General features: G+C 55.0%; 7 protein-coding genes across 7 annotated transcripts; 3 read left to right on the top strand and 4 right to left on the bottom strand.

The window, feature by feature from the left end:
* Window positions 1-428: 428 nt before the first annotated feature.
* J4E92_011009 (uncharacterized protein) lies at window positions 429-1,788 on the bottom strand (the record flags this gene model as incomplete). The annotated part of the gene is made up of 2 exons (XM_051502342.1): window positions 429-1,649; window positions 1,708-1,788. The coding sequence occupies 2 exons, from the start codon at window positions 1,786-1,788 to the stop codon at window positions 429-431; spliced, it is 1,302 nt and encodes a 433-aa protein (XP_051347453.1).
* An 868-nt stretch (window positions 1,789-2,656) lies between these two features.
* J4E92_011010 (uncharacterized protein) lies at window positions 2,657-4,109 on the bottom strand (the record flags this gene model as incomplete). The annotated part of the gene is made up of 3 exons (XM_051502343.1): window positions 2,657-3,804; window positions 3,855-4,021; window positions 4,072-4,109. The coding sequence occupies 3 exons, from the start codon at window positions 4,107-4,109 to the stop codon at window positions 2,657-2,659; spliced, it is 1,353 nt and encodes a 450-aa protein (XP_051347454.1).
* A 515-nt stretch (window positions 4,110-4,624) lies between these two features.
* On the top strand, window positions 4,625-5,230 carry J4E92_011011 (uncharacterized protein; the record flags this gene model as incomplete). The annotated part of the gene is made up of 1 exon (XM_051502344.1): window positions 4,625-5,230. One exon carries the CDS (start codon window positions 4,625-4,627, stop codon window positions 5,228-5,230), a length of 606 nt encoding a protein of 201 aa, XP_051347455.1.
* A 648-nt stretch (window positions 5,231-5,878) lies between these two features.
* Window positions 5,879-6,534, bottom strand: J4E92_011012 (uncharacterized protein; the record flags this gene model as incomplete). The annotated part of the gene is made up of 2 exons (XM_051502345.1): window positions 5,879-6,050; window positions 6,104-6,534. The coding sequence occupies 2 exons, from the start codon at window positions 6,532-6,534 to the stop codon at window positions 5,879-5,881; spliced, it is 603 nt and encodes a 200-aa protein (XP_051347456.1).
* Window positions 6,535-8,162: 1,628 nt separating this feature from the next.
* Window positions 8,163-11,260, top strand: J4E92_011013 (uncharacterized protein; the record flags this gene model as incomplete). The annotated part of the gene is made up of 3 exons (XM_051502346.1): window positions 8,163-10,218; window positions 10,268-10,935; window positions 11,255-11,260. The coding sequence occupies 3 exons, from the start codon at window positions 8,163-8,165 to the stop codon at window positions 11,258-11,260; spliced, it is 2,730 nt and encodes a 909-aa protein (XP_051347457.1).
* A 732-nt stretch (window positions 11,261-11,992) lies between these two features.
* Window positions 11,993-14,031, bottom strand: J4E92_011014 (uncharacterized protein; the record flags this gene model as incomplete). The annotated part of the gene is made up of 2 exons (XM_051502347.1): window positions 11,993-13,469; window positions 13,541-14,031. The coding sequence occupies 2 exons, from the start codon at window positions 14,029-14,031 to the stop codon at window positions 11,993-11,995; spliced, it is 1,968 nt and encodes a 655-aa protein (XP_051347458.1).
* A 1,598-nt stretch (window positions 14,032-15,629) lies between these two features.
* J4E92_011015 (uncharacterized protein) lies at window positions 15,630-17,362 on the top strand (the record flags this gene model as incomplete). The annotated part of the gene is made up of 3 exons (XM_051502348.1): window positions 15,630-15,820; window positions 15,875-17,015; window positions 17,078-17,362. The coding sequence occupies 3 exons, from the start codon at window positions 15,630-15,632 to the stop codon at window positions 17,360-17,362; spliced, it is 1,617 nt and encodes a 538-aa protein (XP_051347459.1).
* Window positions 17,363-17,747: the final 385 nt, after the last annotated feature.

Raw genomic sequence — 17,747 nt, forward strand, 5'->3', positions numbered from 1 at the left:
ACCTGCGTGCATGTGAACATCGCGTCTACTTCTCTTGCGCCCTTCAACACCCTCGCACCCATGACGTACCTTCAATCTTCGACTCTTTCCTGTTCGCATGCTGCTCAGCCATCTGAATTCCGCTGCTCATGTGCTGGCTATACATCATGCTCTTGCCTTCGCATCTCCTTACACTCTACTTCACCTCTCCCACCGCCCCAACCCCATGAACATCAAGACCAACACCGCACCCACTTGTGATGTAATACGATTAAACATTGACCAGCCCGAGCACACCACCTATCTATGTATACATATGCTCCTTTCCTTTCCCTTTAACGCCACTTCATAACCTTCGTTGATCGAGATGAAGAATGAATACGCTGATTCCGAAGAAAATCCCCCAAATGCGAGGAAACAGATTTGCGAAGCGAACAAATGTCTTTTCATTACCTCAACGGCGACCCCACCCTCCCACTTCCTTCCACAGGCGTCTCACCCGTCGTAACGCGTATACTTGGCAGTCTCTCTAAATTCAGATTCAGCGCCGGTAACTGCGGCGCCCGGGTATTAATCGGACTTTCGTAATTCGGAGGATCCTCATACGCAGGCGCGTCTTCCCCTGGTACCATCCCACCACCTCCACTCCCGCCAACTCCACTTCCACTTCCACTCCCACTATAACTCCTCTCCGGATTCAAACTCACAACCTCAAAACCCTCGGTATTTGGACTGGGACCAGGACTAGGCCCAGCAGTAGAATGTGAATTCGAGCGCGACGCATCCGCAAAGTCGTAATCGTCGGATCCGCGCGATTCCACGGATTGTGTGAGAGATGTGACGGAGAGGCCGCGGGCGTGGGCGTCGCGACCGCGGGATTGGCCGGAGAAGGAGGCGGCGGAGTCGAGGAGGGGTCTGTTGTCGCTTTCGGAGGAGTTGGCTCGGAGGCGTGTGCCGTCGTGGCGCGCGACGCCTAGATCGCCATATGCGACAGCGCTCACGCGTCTGTCTCTCGACCGGGTCCGGGCTTGGTGCTCTGCGATGAGCATCTGGGAGACGGAGAGGTCGGCGGCTTCTTCGGCGCGGCGTCGTATATCAGCTAGGGCCTGGACGTCGCCGCGAGCGCGGGCTTCTCGTCGGGCTTGACGCCGGGCTTCGCGGTCGGTGGCTTCGATGCGGCGGGCGAGCCGGATTTGATATAGAGATTCCATTTCTTCTTCCCGTTGGCGCTCTTCTTCGTCGATGGTTTCGGGGAGCTCGAGGACTGTGTCTACGCCGCCGCGTTCGCCTTCGCGGGCTAGGACGCGCTCGTTCTCTCGTGCGGCGGACGAGTAGGCGGGGAGCGTCATGACGCTGCGAACGGATGTGTTTCTGTCGACGCCGGCACCGGTCGAGCTGTTTATTTGCCTCTCCGGATCTCCTGCTGCTGCTCCACTCATCTCACCACTCGCCCTGCTTGTGCTCCCCCGGTACTCGGTATCCTGCAGACTAGTCGAGTAGTCATTTCGGCGCGGGCGCTTGCGGAACGCTTTCCATGAGAATAACGAAGGGAGTTTGTCGGCGGACGACTGTTGTGCTTTCTTTGCGGCGCGGTACGGGGCGCGGAACTTGAGGGTGGAGAAGTATGTGATTATAAGGATGGCGAAGATGGCGACGGCGATGATTCCGACCTGGGGAATGCAGGGTTAGCCAGTGCGTGGTAGAGTGTGGGCGATGGCGTAAACTTACTACGACAAAGGTCCTGCCCTGCTTGGAGACTTCTCTCCTCTCGAGGGCGCCGTCCCTTGCATGCCGCGCGGGTAACAACATGGCACCCAAACAACCATGCACCGGGCCCGTCCAAACGTCAAATGTCACCGGAGTCTTGTTTTCACAATGAGATCACTTGGTTTGGAGAAGTGTGGATCGCCCAGGCTGCCAAAGGCCCGCCTTCTTGGTTCTGTTTGGCACTAGGGAGCTGTCGAACCGTTGTGTCGTGCAAAGGTTAAGGCAAAACGTTAAGAACAAGCGGCGGGAAGCGATGTCGTGGATGCGGTTAGGATATTGGGGGTTAATGGGTGTATAGTTTGGCGACTACGGAATGGCCGAACAACAATGGGGGAGCGCCGCGAGTAATGGTCTGGCTAGGTCTGCGCCCGGAAGTTGGTCTTGGCAAGCTGGCTGAGTGTTGATGCGGTTGCCGGGATGATGGAGCTGTGACCAGGGGCTGTGGCACGACGAAAGAAGAAGAATGCAGTACCATGCAGTATAGTGTAGCAAAGCAGCACTGTATCTTCCAGTCTCTACACATTCAATCGCATCCTCAACAGTTATGCATTATGCAAGATGACAATCAGCCAGCGGCAGACGCCAAAAGCAAGCCTCATGTCATCTCCAAGGACCAAAACCTGCTGCTATTCTTAGGCGCCATCTCCCAGATTCAAGGTCCCCACTAGCGCCGGCTCCTGATTGGCGCTCCTACTGCAGGATGATCGCATTCACATGTTTGATCTACAGCGCCGTGGCACAGACTGAACAAACGCTGGTCGCAATAACGGCCTTCATCAAAATATTTTAGAATGATTATACAGTATATTTTTGAGTTAAAATGACTTGAATGAAGTCGACGCTGGCTAATTCAACTCCAAGATAATAACAGTGGATACAAGAACTGCACGCGGTTCTGAGGTATGATAGACTAAAACTTCTTATCCAACTTTTTCAAGAAACTGCCAATCCCCTTCTCCACTTTATCTACCCGCTTTCCGATGTTGGAGTTGCGTTGCGGTGCGTTGGGGTTCTCGTGGTCTTGCACTGCGGCTTCGTTCTCCGTCGGCCGGTACAGCTGCTGATGCAGGTTTTGTCCCTGTGGTGGAGTTCCCGTGCTACCGTACTGGTATTGCGCGTAGCCAGGAGAAGCCATTGGCTGGTATTGCTGTGGAGGGAATCCAGGTGATGGTAATGCAGAATGCGCGGGAGGTGATTGAGGGGCAGGAGGGAAGCCAGGCGAGGATGGGTAGTTGGCGTATTGGTGGACTGGTGCTGTGGAGGTTCGCTTCATGGCTGGGGGTGGTGGGGTGCCGTTGTATTGGCCTGGTGGAGGGGCAGACGGAGGGGGTGCGAAGGACGGCGGACTTTGCGATGCACTTGGTGGGCCTGTGAAGCCCTGGCCGGGTGCTGGTGGTCCTGGGAAGTATGCCCCTGATGTCGGTTGAGGCGCGAACGAAGCTTGTAGCGGGTTGCCGTATTGCGCTGCATGCTGATCGTGGACTGCAGCAGATCCAAGTCCCGTACCATCATTGGCGTCTGGTGGAGGTGGTGTCTTCTCGCGGTGAGCAATTGGCTCAGGCGCGGCTGGAGCAGCCGGGTTGTATGCCATTGGAGCGTAGTTGGGTGGCTGCTCGCTGGGAGGAGGTGATGTAGGGGCGGGCGCTGTGGGAGGCCCGGGGAACGACTGTGTTGTGCTGACACTCGGAGTGCGGCTTGTGTGTGATATGGCGGCGCTTTCCAGCCTTGCGATGACTGGGCTCAGGGCGTCGTTCTTGTGTTCCGAGTGTGTTGGCGTGGCATTGGGGTTGCGCACAATCTGCATTTGGTGTGGTTGCAGCACCCTGCGAATGGAGTCGAGGAAGAGGCTCGCGTCTTCTGGCGTCCAGAAGTACAAGTCCACCGTGTGCAGCCTGTACATGTATTTGCCCTGGTTCGAAGGATCGGGTGTGGGGAGATGCCATTGCGACGTGTCTTGGTGGGGGCTCGCGCTGCCATTGTGACTACTGAACGCGTCGACTGTGAGGGTGAACAGACATGGGTGTTTGTATGTGTGCTCGATCTTGACTGTGTCCAGCTCTATACAGCATGTCAGCTCGTGTGTCATGGGGAAATGTGTCAGCACTCACGGCCGGAAAAGGCATCCTGGTTGGGAGTGCCCGCATGGTTCGCGACTTCTATGCGCCCGCTCTGGCGCATAGGGTTGTGGTAGAGGTAGACATAGGAGCTCTTGTCGAAGCGGTGGTGCGGGGGGACCTGGGTAGGCGGGGAGATGTAGTAGTGGACGTCTGCGAAGCTATTCACAGTCAGTATAGGATCAAGATGTGCAAAGCTACCACTACTCACAGCGTCAAGAGAGATACCTCTCCCTGCTGCGGAGGCATGATGTTTAGTGTAAGATGGCAGTGTATCAGGCGTCCAAGATATCTCCAGGCCAAGATGTGGAGTACTAGGAGTAGCTGTAGTGAAGTAAGACGGAAGTCAGCACGCTCGCAGCAGCATCAAGAGAACAAAGACATATATAGGGTCGCAAGGCTGTCATCTCAGCTCCCCACGGGTGCAGCCAACAGCTGCGCGCTCTTCTATTTGCGTCGTGCTCGAAGCGCCCGAGTTAGTGTCTTGTTTAGTAGGCGCCGGCCCAAGCTCTGCCGAATGGGCAGCGGGCAGCTCTGCTCCACCCGTGACTTGCGGACCTCCGAGCCAATCCAGAAATTTGCTGCATCGAGCATCGTCGAGCACGAGCATCCGCCGCCGACGACGCGCAATTGAGCCAGCACCCTGCATTGAGCCTCCCCGTCAACTCGAAATCATACACTAGACATACCGTCGCCCACACCCATCGCGCTCGCCCGCCGCCGCAGCCCAGCGAGGGCAAATTCCCACGTCCACACCCGCCAACATGTCTCTCGTCAACCTCGCCCACGTCTGCTCGCACATGCAGAATGCATCCAAAGCCCGCCTCGGACTGACATCAATACCCGTCTCCAAGATGCACGTCAACATCGCACTCGGCCTCCAGCGCGAAGGCTTCCTCTCCTCCGTCACCCTCGGCGGGCCCACACCACCCAAGCCCTTCCTGCTACAAACGCAGCAAGACCCCGAGCAACACGAGCAAATGGCACAGAAGCTCGCAGAAGAGCCCTGGCTCGCCTACCCCGTCGACGCCCCCGCCGGCACAAAACAAAAGTCACCACTCGGCGCCGAACAAGTCCACGACATACACGTACCCCAGAACCCCGCGCGGAGACGGTTATGGCTCGGCCTGAAGTACTGGCAGAACGAGCCTGTGCTGAAGAATATGAAGCTGATATCCAAGCCCACACGGAGGATATGGCTGACGAGCGAGGATCTGGCTAAGATTACGCGGACAAGAGAGTCGAGCTATGTGAAGGGTTTGACAAGGCCGGGAGAGTGCATGTTTGTCACAACGGATCGGGGGATATTGGAGGCGAGGGAATGTGTGGAGCGGCAGTTGGGTGGCATGGCGCTGTGCAGGGTGTGGTAGAGAGACGGGGTGGTTATGGACTGTAAGACTGTATTGTACCAGTATCATGATGGGGTGGGATTGCATATATGAGGGCTTGCATGGAGTAACGCGCGACGCATTTGTAGAAATATCAAACCCAATTACCATGTATTCTGAGTTCAAAGGACGGATCTTGGTCGAATGCGTTAGTGCGCTGATACCAGGGCTGGACTGGAGGGGTGCAAGAACCAAGGCGATGCGAGTCAACGTCACCAACAGTGAACAGCGGACATCCCGGTACAAGAGACTACGCAACATGGTCAGCCTGCTTGTCATCGCACATTGGGCAGCAAAATTGTTGTTGTGAGCTAAACATTGTTGTTGGAGGTGGTTGTTGGCATTTCATTTCGCTGTAGTTCAGAGCATGGATTCGCTCACGACCAAAGGCCAAAATGAAGCAATTATCTACAAAATTCGTGCTAATCTACGTGACATCCCAGGATATATCCTCGTAACAAACTTCGTGACCACGTTGCTTGCATCCCAGCGTCCGAATTACCAAAAATCAAAGGGGGAATATGTCCAAAGAAATTCGTAAAGATCTGACCATGGCCTTTTTGCCAGATGTTCCCAAACCCCAACTCCAGTACCCGTGATAATCCTCGTCATACAGCTCTCGTCTTCTTCTTAGACGTAGCTGCGGCGGCTCCGGCTGTGGCTCGCGCGGGGGCTGCGGGAGTGGTGGCCGTGACGCGATCGGTGGACTTCGCGCTTGACGACGACACGGTCACGGTCGTTGCGGTGGTGGCGGTGCACAAGGAGGGCCAGGATGGATGTGATGAAGAAGAAGATGATGTTCCTGCGCAGACGTTAGCTTCGAAGTTGGTTTCAATTTCGAAAAGTAGAACTTACATGATACCGAACGCCCACGAGGCCTTGAGCATGGCACATTGGCGGTTGGTGTCGACGCCGAATCCAGTACCACTGACGGTGAAAAGACCCAAGTCGGTACTGTAAGAGCCACTTCGACGCCAGTTGGTGCAGTCAGCATCGGCAATGCCGCGAAGAGCGTAGACGGCTCCGATGAAGGCGCCCATGAAGAGAAGGTCGATAAAGGCAACGAATTTGGCCGAGTGCTTTGCGCGCGTGTAGAGGAAGAGGGTGCCTAGAGCCCATACTGCGCCGAGGACGGATACGATGAAGAGAACGAGGATGGACGTGGGCGTGAGGAGGTTGCGGCTGTTGTACCAATCGACGAACCACGCCAGCATACCCAGCGCAGGTATGAGGGTGATGATCTGGAAGATGCGCCAAAAGATGAAGGATAGTCCGGAGAACGACATGATGGCAGTTGACAGGTACCGCAGATGCTTCGTGGGAAGACGAGTTTGCTTTGGACGGGGCTGTCAGCTGAACCACGGTTGGTTGATGCCGTGTAGCGAGGCAGGTACGATGCGACCAAGTGAGAGATGCAAGACGACGACAAGGCGCTGAGGAAATGCAGGGCAGCGCGCTTTTAAGATCCTGCAGCGACAACAGACCAGGATGCGTCTTGCTTTGCGATCGGGTTGCAGAACGGTCGCGGTGTTGCGGAGTGACGTATAGTCGACGGAAACCGGGATGTATACTTTAAAGTGGGATGTCTGCTCGGGTGGTGGGTATTGGTGAAGGCGGGGGAGGCTGGTACTGTGTGGCTGGATCGTGCCTTCCTCATTTCGAGCCAACCAAACCACCAAAACACCGCATCCTACGCCTACACTTCAAACACGCCATGCTTCGGCGATAGAACTTGTTTTCAAACTACGCCGGAGTACTAGAATGTGTTCGCATCCTGCCATGCTTTGATTTTCGCTGCTCGCTGCTCGATGCGCATTAGTTGCTTCGCGTGGAACCACAACAACACACGCCGCAGCTGAGAGTGGGCCTAGACAGTTGTCGGCGCCCAACCCGCTTCCCTCAGCCTAGACGGCACATGGGCGTCGACGTTATTCGTGGATGCTGGGCAGAACCGCCGAGCAAGCGGCCGTTGACAGCCAGCAATCACCTGAGATTCGACCCGACCAAACGTCTTTGCGCTCATCACCCAGCGCCGTGGGCCGAGCGCCCCAAACACAAGGGATACCTTGCGTGAATCCGGACGTTATGGAGCAGCACCGCGGACCACCTAGACGTTCAAATCTCACGCCGCTCGCCTGTGCCGCTCTTCCTTTGCATCCTCGCCTGCGCCTAAGGATTGTTTTTCATTTCCTGCTGCATGGTGATGGGATGTGTGCTGACCGCCCAGAAGCACAAGAATCAGCCGGACTTATCACAGACTGACATTGTCTGCTATCCAAGCCATTACACTGGGGTCGCTATTGGTCTCTCCACACGCACGATGCACCTCGTCCGCAATAGGGACTGCCATTGTGCTGGGCTGTTCGCTTCGCGGATTAACCTGCAGCAACTCGGTAGGATGCGTTCCTTATCAGCAGCCAGACCGCTTTCGATCACTGCTTACTGCCCTGTGCTCCACATCCTGTACGGCGGGACGAGCGGACATGGGTTTTCGAGAATAGGTTCAATATATACAACTCCGTACCGCATAGCTGTCACCCTTTTTACCCCTCGCGTTTTCTTACGCGCGTGTGGAATTTCTTGTCAATTCGATTGCGTACATTTTGATGCCATTGCACACTCTTTCAGCCGTCGTTTTCTAATCAAGTACGACCACATTTTCAGCCGGCGCATCTCGTTCTTTCCGTGTCTGGATTCACGCGGCAAAAATAGCATTCATCCGAATATACGAGGGAGCGAACCCCAGCATACTCCAGGCCAATTTCCACTGCCTCCCGACGTATCTCTTAATCTTTCGAAGCCCATGCCAGGAACTGATAGAACCTTGGGTGTATTGGACATATCAAGCGACATTGTCTGAACAAGTCATCCAGCCTGTCGCCGATCGAAATTTTGCTATCGACTTCAAGAGGACATGTCAGCACGAGGCGCTCGTAGTCGCAAGGTACAACAGAAAGAAGTTGAGAAAAAGGAAAAGAAAATTGCTGTAAAAGGAAAGGTGCCAGAAGCCACACAGGAAAGCCGAGATGGATTTGCGGAATGGCGTCCATCGCCAAACCCCAGCAATCCGAGAAGTGGCATAACACGCTCCTTCACAGTATCCAGCAACAACAGCCATACGACATCTCGGAGTAGTTCTACGCACGATGGCGGAAATGGTAGCAGGCCGCGACTAGCCACCCTTCCGTCTGATGTCTCCTCTGGATCCCGACCTCCGCAAACGAAATCATCAAAGGCAGAGTCAGTCTCAGACACATCTTCGAAAGGCAAAGAGAAGATAAAATATCAGGCAAAAGGCAAAGACACAAAGGCGCCTCGTGGTAGAGGTGGAGGAGTGCCGATCAAGAAGACCGTCGCGCCGTCACCTGGCCCTCCCGTCTTCAGATCTGAGTCGTCAGCGGGTTCCTACGCTCTTCCGCCTGACCAGAAAACTTGGTTGAACTTCAAGATATGGACCGACGGAAGAGAAGAAATGCGTCCATACGCCGGGTTCAGCTATGACGAAGATATGCAACACGGCAGTGTCCTCATATACTTCAAAGAGGAAGTAGACGAGGACCACCCAATCCCCTCAATTCGGGCAGATTTAGATGTCCTCCAAAACTCGGGATCCACCTGGCTGAGCAATGCCCTGCTGTATAGTCTCATTGATGATAACGACGTGGATGACTGGGCTCTCTCGGAAAGTGCAAGTTCGCCGTCTCAGCCTTTCTCGCCGAATTTCCCACAGCCAGCACAACGACGAATGCTAGGACCCACATCACCCGGTGGACGGTCTCCACCGCCCTTCGACATCGATCAGTCACATACCAGCATAGATTCTCGGGCTACTTCTAGGGCTTACCATCCATCCGAGGCCTCTCATGGACGCCAACCTAACTCACCGCCTCCTTTCCAACAGGGCTTCCAACGCAATCCAACCCATGAGATATGGTTTACTGCGCCTGACAACGTGAAGACGCCACAGGCACAAAGATTACATCATGTTGCTATTCGTAATTTCCTGGCCATGTTGCACGGCAAACCCATAGTTGGATCGGACGTGTTCGATATGCTGAGCACGCTGCAACCTCAAATACACGTCATGTACGATCTCGACACGGACACACGTTCTGGAATGACAGCCAGGGAACGAAGCGTGCAGATGATTGTGGAATATCTCGGCCGGTATGGAATTGACGACCTGCGCAACAACATCCGACGAGCTCTAGGGCTTCTGGCATGGGCAGAACAGGATAGCGTCAAGTGGCGACAGGGCTACCTCGAAAGCTTTGTTCACCTGGCTGGTGTCATGACGCAGGAAATTGAGGATCATCCAGATTTCAAGCGACTGTCAGTAGTCACAAGGCGGAACCTTGGATTGGCTGCCAAGACACTGCAGTTACGCGTCATGGAAGCAGAGGAAAAGTTGTCTACGTTTGATTTCGGTGATCTTTGGGAGGACAAGTTGAAGACCGCTAACACCCCAGTCTATCAAAGCTATCAATCGTTTCGCCAGTTCCTCATCGGGCATTTCACACGCATCTACGGTAACTGGCCGCCGACTTCCGACAAGACATGGCTTAATCGCAAGGTTGTAAATGCCATGCAAGAAGACTTTGGTTCGCTATATGACTACTTCGTCGATAGGGAGGTGATATGGAATCCTCGAGAGGAGCGCGCCTCCCGTAAGTGGGAAATGGCCCATAGGAAGAACGACAGCTTCAGGGCAGACCTGCCAGAGCTGGGGATGACAGATATGCTGGTCACCTACGATGCGAAGAATGGGTATGCACATATCCCACATCCGTACCCGTTACTTCCAAGAGAAGTGCCAAAGACGAGTAAAGACAAGGAGAAGAAAAGCTTCTTTTCGTCGTTGAAGAAGGACAAACCCAAGGATGCTACGAAGGACGCGAAGGCACAGCTGCAGCTCTCCATCATCTTCAGCGATGCAACGAATATTGAGAAGCTGGACGTCAACTTCAACGGTAATTGATACACGACTGCCATTTGATAGCACGCACTGACATTCGATAGGATCCACACTTATCGACAAGTTTGAACAGTTTGAGCTCACCACCGACCTGAAACACATGTCACCACGTGAAGCCCGTCTCGGACGCTGGGTCCTCCTCTACGGCATACTACAAGTCCTCTCAACCCTTTCCGTCGACATCCAGGGTCTCAGACACACCGACGGCGTCCGCTCCTTCCTCAACACCGATCTAAAGCGCATGCCCGAGTGGGTAAGCAACGGCCAGATTGAGCACCTAGAAGCCCGTCAACAACGATCCTGGTGCTGGCAGCGCGCCTGGGACCCCATGCCCGCGCAGTCCGCACCCGTAGAACTCGAAGCCACATCAACCAACGCGAACGAGCGTACGAACCACCATGATCACCAAGAAGCACGACGTGCGGAGATATCCGCGCATAATTTCCCCAGTCCACCGCCTCAACACGCTCTTCCGCCGCCGCCTCCGACTGCCGTTTCGCATAATCTCGACGGCGCCACGTTGATGCAAAACGACATTCGTCGTCTCGGCGAGAAGATTAATAACCTCTCCCTGTCCCACAACGCGGGTGTACATTTCAGGCAAGAGTTCGAACGGCGCCGCGAAAACGAAAAGGTCATCCAGGATGAATTCCACGACCGCAAACCGCGATTACAAGGCGAGACGTTCGGACCAAGGGCAGCTCGTGATCAAGTAAACAACAGCCACATCACCAACATCAACAGGAACGACACCTACTCCCCACCCCGCCTAGACTCCCTCGCCCTCCCCCCTCTCCCGAACTCCCATGCCAACACCCGCCCCCGATCCCGCGACCGCGACCGCGACCGCACCCACCCCTCCCAACGAAGCACCTCCCGCCTAGACGCCACATTCCTCCTCACAGACTCCGACTACTCAACCCCCAGCCACCACACCAACGACTTCATAGACCGGCAACAAGCGTCCCTCCTCCCACCGCCTTTATCCCTGCACTCCAACCCACGCAGTCATACAGCCAGTTTGACAACAGACATAGGCCACTATCCGTTTGGTGCGGGCGAGAACGAGGGAGATGGGCATGGTGAGATGCAGTGGCCGGTTCCGCCGGGGTATAATGAGAGTAATAGGGATAGACGGATGGATGGGGATGGGGGGATGGGGACGTGGAGGGAAGGGAGGGAGAGTACGGTGTTGGGGGATGGGTATCGGGTTATGAATTTTGAGGATGAGGGGTTTGGGGCGAGGGATGTGGGGAGGGGTGCGGGTGCGAATGCGGGTGTGAGGAGGGATGCGAGACGCGTGAGGGAGAGGGGGACGTGGGATACGTGAGGCTGGGATTAGGTCGGAGTGGCGGAAAGGAAAATTTGGCATGCATTGGATTTGGAAATGTCTCGGCCTGGATATACCCTTGTTTTCGTTTGTCTTGTTTCTTTCATGGGCTGGAGTATAGTATCAAAAGCAAAAGATTGCATGTAGGGAAAAGGCTCCATAATGGTAGGGTACACTAGTCTTTTCGCATCGTGGATTATACGTGGTGAAGGTGCATTCTTGTTGTATTCGTGTAAGTTCTACTTATATCAGTCGAGCAGATGGGCGATAGTGTACATGTAGCTGTGTGTATCCATCACCACTTCACCAACACAAACTTCATCGTTAAACAGTCCATATAATCACAAAATTGGAAAACCAAGCTTCATGTTTCCATACAACAGGTCCGTTTTAGGTGTTACTACCTACAGGCAGCCACACCAGAAACATACACACCACTCTACTTCTCCATCAAACTCTTCACCCACCCCGGCACAGCCGGTCTCTTCTCCCAGCCCTCTTTCCAACTCTCCCTCCACCCTTCTTTACTAGCCGGCATGGCAAACACCGCCGTAACAAACCACACCGTCTCCCCTTTCTTGATATCCTTCTGCAGAACCGGCAACACCGTCCTACTCTCCTGCAGATTACTATTCGCATCAGCCAGAATAACGCTTCCCTCGCGGTTCGTCTGGTAAACATCCGCGATACCCACTGCACCCGTACGAGGCGAAGCCGCAAATGCAGACGTAGAGTCTGAAGCGCCGCCCTCGGGGATGGACGTGTCTAGTGTACGCAGTGTGCCGTTCCATTCAGTAAGGAGACGGCCGTCTGATTCACGAGCTCCGTACACAGCCCACGCGCCCTCTGCGCTCTTGATATCGCGACCAGACGTCACACGATGGACGCGGAGATGCCAGTTCGGCGTCTCTTCCGCCGGCGGCACAAGATACGACGTAATCTCCACATCGCCCCAGGGCTTCATACTTGACACCAGCACGGGCACGCCCTCGAAGTTCTCAATCGACGAGTCCCCGTTCAGCGCTCTTCGCATCTTCCACAGCTCGCCTCCGTCGTCGGAGAAGGCAAGTTGGGATTCTGGTACGAATTGCTCGAGTTCCTGGTAGCCGGTGGAGACGGAGTAGGCGAAGGCGGCGCTGTAGGCGAATTTTCCGTATTTCGCGTTGCTGTTTTTGATGGCGTAGTGGCAGGATTGGCCAGAGGAAAGCATGAAGCTGTGGCCGCCTGAGCGGCAGACTATTTGGCGGGGGTGAGGGAGGGGGCGTACAACACGCGTGTTGGCATATGGATGCGGTTCCTCTTTCGCGGACCAAAAGGGGTGGGATTCGGGTACTGCGAGACAGGCGAAGGCGAGCATGCACCAGTACGGGCTTTGAGGCGAATTGTAGTTCTCCGCGAGGTAGTAGTTGGGGTACGAGTAACCTACTGTGAGCATGCCGTTGGATTGGAAAATATCGTGTTGCGTTGTCCACCACCGGAGATTGCGCATCCAGATTCCTTTTACTACGCCCCAGGAGAGGGGGGCAGGCAGCTCGAGGTCTGCGTACGCGATTGCGCCCCAGAAGGCGACCATGGCCCAGCGGTATGTTAGTGAGCGGCCGAAGGTGATGGCGCGGCCTTCGGGGTCGAAGAAGTGGACGAAGTCTTGGGCGTACATGCGTGCGCGCTCTTTGTACTCTGCAGCTTGCTCTGGGTCGATGTCTGCGGCGAGTTTGGAGTAGAGGAGTTGTAGGTATTGGATTGCAAAGGAGCCGGAGTAGTAGTCCATCTGGCGGTACGTATCAGGTCCGTCGTTGGACCAGCCGTCGCCGCGGTAGTACGTGTTCAGCTGTTTGATGTCTTTCTCCAGCTGCTCTTTCGACCACTTCGCACCATTCCTCTCGAGTCCCAGGTTGGCGAAGACGCGGAACCAAAGCCTGATACAATGTTAATAGCCAAACTCATCACAAGATAGTGCAGATGTAGAGAAATAAAAGGGCCATCGTACCAGTTCGTATCCGGCATCTTCTTATCATTCATACTCCCCAACCACGTCTCTACATTCTTCTTCTGCCTCTCCGTCAACGGATCCCAAAACTCTTTATTCGCAACCGCAAGCGTGAATCCAATGGGACACGCCTCCACCATCCTCTGATCCGTATCCTCCATATACCCCCAAAACTCCGGACTCTCAGGATCCGTCCCAGAAATGAGGCCTTGGACGAACTTGTCCGTTGCAGCATACTTGTTACCCCCAGCTAACAGAGGCGCAAGACCCCATAACGGGCGAGCAAAACCTTCGACCTGCGCACCTGTCTCATCGAACCTTGTGCCTGTGCTGCCTACTTTGATCAAAGCATTGTTGGGTGAGAAACCCGGAATGAGGGGATCCAGCAGTGAGCCCACAGCGGCAACGACATCGTCGCGCGTCTTGAGCGGATTCGTGGAGAAAGGATGAAGGTCGAACGCCCGATTGGCGTTTGCCGTCTTCGCCGCCATGCTTTGTGTGACCGAACGGTATTTGCTTCTGCGAGTGGCTTGACAGCAATACGTGACGATCACTGACTTGACGGTGAATATCGCAACGCCAACTTCCGTGTTCCGCTATCTCCGCTGCGCGGGCGATTCTGTTCAGGCTTCCTTGGCGATGAGTTTGGCCTGGAAGAGTCTTGATGTAAGATGCGGGTGGATGCGTATTGGTGGTGTTAAGCGCAGCCGATTAATGCCCAGGAGCCCAGAACCCCAAGACGGTAGAACAAGATGCAGGCAGCGGATTGGGCGTACTGAGGCGAAAGGCTTGACTCCAGTACGGTATTCGATTTCGCCGTCGTCGAGCACAACCACAGACACACAGTCTTTCCAATGTTTGACGCTGTTGCTCTTGTTTGTGGGGTTGTTGGGTTTAAGTGACGGATGCAACGTATTGGTGATGCGCAACCTCGGTGCAAGATCGTACCAACACAATCCCGAAGCCTCTCTCATCAGCCTGAACACAATACAAAGTAGACAAGTAGACCAGCACCCCACGACCAAATTCGACAGGCCACAGACGTCCATAACCGTTCCACTCCACAAGTCATCCACAACGCCTCGCCCTCGACCCATCACGCGTCGGCGCGGCCGTGGGGCATCCCTCGCCCCGACCCCATCGCAGGTCTAATACGCGGATAAATAGCCACAACAACCGTAGCGCCTTCCTCAGCGGGGGAGAAGACATGTGTCGGATTACTCACCTTGCCCAACACGGAAAGGTCGCAGGCCGTTGCTTCCCATTCCACGCCCCCGCAAGAAAACGGAGGGACAGCGGGGGCAGACCCCAGACCGTGATCGAACCTGGAGATATTACGCTTGGCAACCCTTTGATATGCAATCCAACTCGCAACGCCACCCAGCCGTCAATTGGACGGAAAAAGAGCAGGACTTGGCACTTCCAAGACGGCCTTTCATAGCTCCCACTAATCCCACCGCGTGCTTTCCGCCGAGCCAAGCCTATCTCACTACCAAGCATGCTTCGACAGAGTGCGGCGCTCGTCCTGCATGTGCCCCATTGGCCGAAGCCACAAAGGGACGTTCATCTGATGCTCTCGGTACCCTGTCTGTGTGGCTAGCGGCAGCAGCTCTCGCTGTGTGTGGAGAGAAAGAGCAGTGTGGAAACGTGGAGTCTGGGGTCTTGAGTCCGGGGTTGATGGAGGATCACGATAGCTTGCAGGCCAGCCATGGGGCAAAGACCGCGGTGACGGACCAGGCGAGTTACCCCGTCTTGAGCAAGGAGCTAGTGCTGCGAGGATAGCGCATGGGCCGCTGTACCGTCTGGCTGTTTATATATCATGGCCATGCACATCCCACTGGGGAGCTTTTTTAGACCAGCAATCTGCGGAGATCTTCACTCTTCTCTCGCTATTCTCTTCGAACGACACCTGGTGTGCTATACACCAGCGTCTGGTCTAGGGTCAAGCTTGTGGTTTGATCGCTCTGTCTGTCGGTATGTATTCGGTCCTTATGTCCTTCAACAGCTTCTCCTTGCGTCATACATACTGACGAGAAGATAGATTCATACTCCCACCGACACGGTAGCATCCCCCGATCTACCCGACATCATGGCAGCTCCATCCACCGGCGCGAAGTTTATTCGCATGATCGTCAAGAACGACTCCATCAAATCCGACCCTCACGAGATCTACGGATGGCGCGCCTTCGCCATGGCGGGTTCCGCCTGTTTCGGTGGCATGTTGTTTGGTTTCGATATCGGAACCATTGGAGGTGTGCTCGAATTGAAGGAGTTCCAGGAGTGAGTGTCTCTTGTTATTTTCTTATCATCTCACGACACTGACAATCCTCCCAGCAAATACAACATCACCAACCTCGACAAAGTCGGCAAAGCCAACCTGAACGCTAACATCGCTTCCACCCTCCAAGCCGGATGTTTCGCCGGTTGCTTCATCGCCTCCTGGGTAGCAGACCGCTGGGGCCGCAAGACCGCCCTCCAGATCGCCGGTCTCGTCACCATCGTCGGTTGCATCATCCAAGCCGTAGCCATGGGTGCCCTCGCCGCCATGTACGTCGGCCGCTTCATCGCTGGACTAGGTGTAGGAGGCGCCTCCATGGTCGTCCCTCTGTACATTTCCGAAAACGCACCCCGTGGTATCCGTGGTGGACTCACAGGTCTCTACCAACTCTTCATCGCCACAGGAACCTGCCTCGCCTTCTGGGTCAACTACGGCTCCCTCATGCACCTCTCCGGCGGCGCACAAGTCTACATTGTTCCTCTTGCTCTCCAGGCTCTCCCCGCCGTTCTCCTCGTCGGCTGCATGGCGCTGAACAAGGAATCCCCTCGTTTCCTCGCTAAGCAGGATAAGTGGGAGGAAGCTACTACAGTGCTTGCTCGCATGCGCAACCTACCGCACTCGCACGCCTACGTCCAGGACGAAATCAAGGATATCGCCGACCAGCTTGAACACGAGCGTATGCTCGTTGCAGGTGCAAGTGTCAAGGACCTTCTCAAAGAGATGTTCACCATCCCCGGTAACCGGAAGCGTGCTCTCATTTCCATCGGTCTCATGATTTGCCAGCAGATGACCGGAACAAACGCCATCAACTACTACGCGCCCCAGATCTTCGCCGCCCTCGGTCTCAAGGGCAATTCCGTCAAGCTCTTCGCCACAGGTATCTACGGCATCGTCAAGATGGTCGGCTGCTTCGCTTTCCTTATCTTCGCCGCTGATTCTCTTGGTCGCCGCCGTTCGCTCCTCTGGACATCGATTGCCCAGGGAATGGCCATGTTCTACATCGGCATCTACATGCGCGTCGACCCGCCGATTATGGGCGAACCCGTACCAGGAGCCGGATACTTCGCTCTCGTCTGCGTGTTCCTCTTCGCCCTGTTCTTCCAATTCGGTTGGGGACCCGTATGCTGGATCTACGTGTCTGAAATCCCCGCTGCTCGTCTCCGCTCCCTCAACGTTGCCATCGCCGCTGCTACACAGGTACGTCCTAATCCCAACCCTTCTCTCTCCACATCAAAACACATAACTAACAAACCCCACAGTGGCTCTTCAACTTCGTCGTCGCGCGCGCAACCCCCAACATGATGGCCACCATGGGCCAAGGCGGCTACGGCACCTTCTTCACCTACGGCGCCTTCTGCTTCTCCATGTTCATCTTCGTCTGGTTCCTCATTCCCGAGACCAAGGGCCTGTCGCTCGAGAAGATGGACGACCTCTTCGGTATCACCGAGTTGGTCAAGAACATGGAGGCGGACCGTGAGAACCACGCTGATGACATGGATGCTAAGAATGCGACCGTGGTCAGGGAGGAGAAGGTCGGTCATTAGATCGACAGATCTCGGAATGATTGATGTTCGCTGGTTTATTTACTGTTTGAGGTTGGCTAGGCGGCTGGAGCTTAGTAGCCTAGACATGTTGTAATGAAGTCATGGGCTTCGTGCCGCTCTTTGCACTGATTCTTGGGTTTTGTGACCTAGAAATTGTGATGGTGAGGGTGTGTGAGATGCGAACGCTACTAAATGACTGTATGAGCAAAAAACAATCCATGATTCGTGATATATATACTATGCAGGTACTCAATGCCGAAGCAAAACCCCGTACAATTCCCATCTCCATCTCCCTACCAACGCCGAATGCATTTTCGTATCGTTGTGCACGGCTCCTCCTCCCAACATCCCTCACGCACCCCCCACCAATCTCACCCTCCCCCCC

The sequence above is a fragment of the Alternaria infectoria genome (assembly GCF_024043175.1).
Source record: "Alternaria infectoria strain BMP 0036 chromosome Unknown scaffold_50, whole genome shotgun sequence".
Classification (NCBI taxonomy): domain Eukaryota; kingdom Fungi; phylum Ascomycota; class Dothideomycetes; order Pleosporales; family Pleosporaceae; genus Alternaria; species Alternaria infectoria.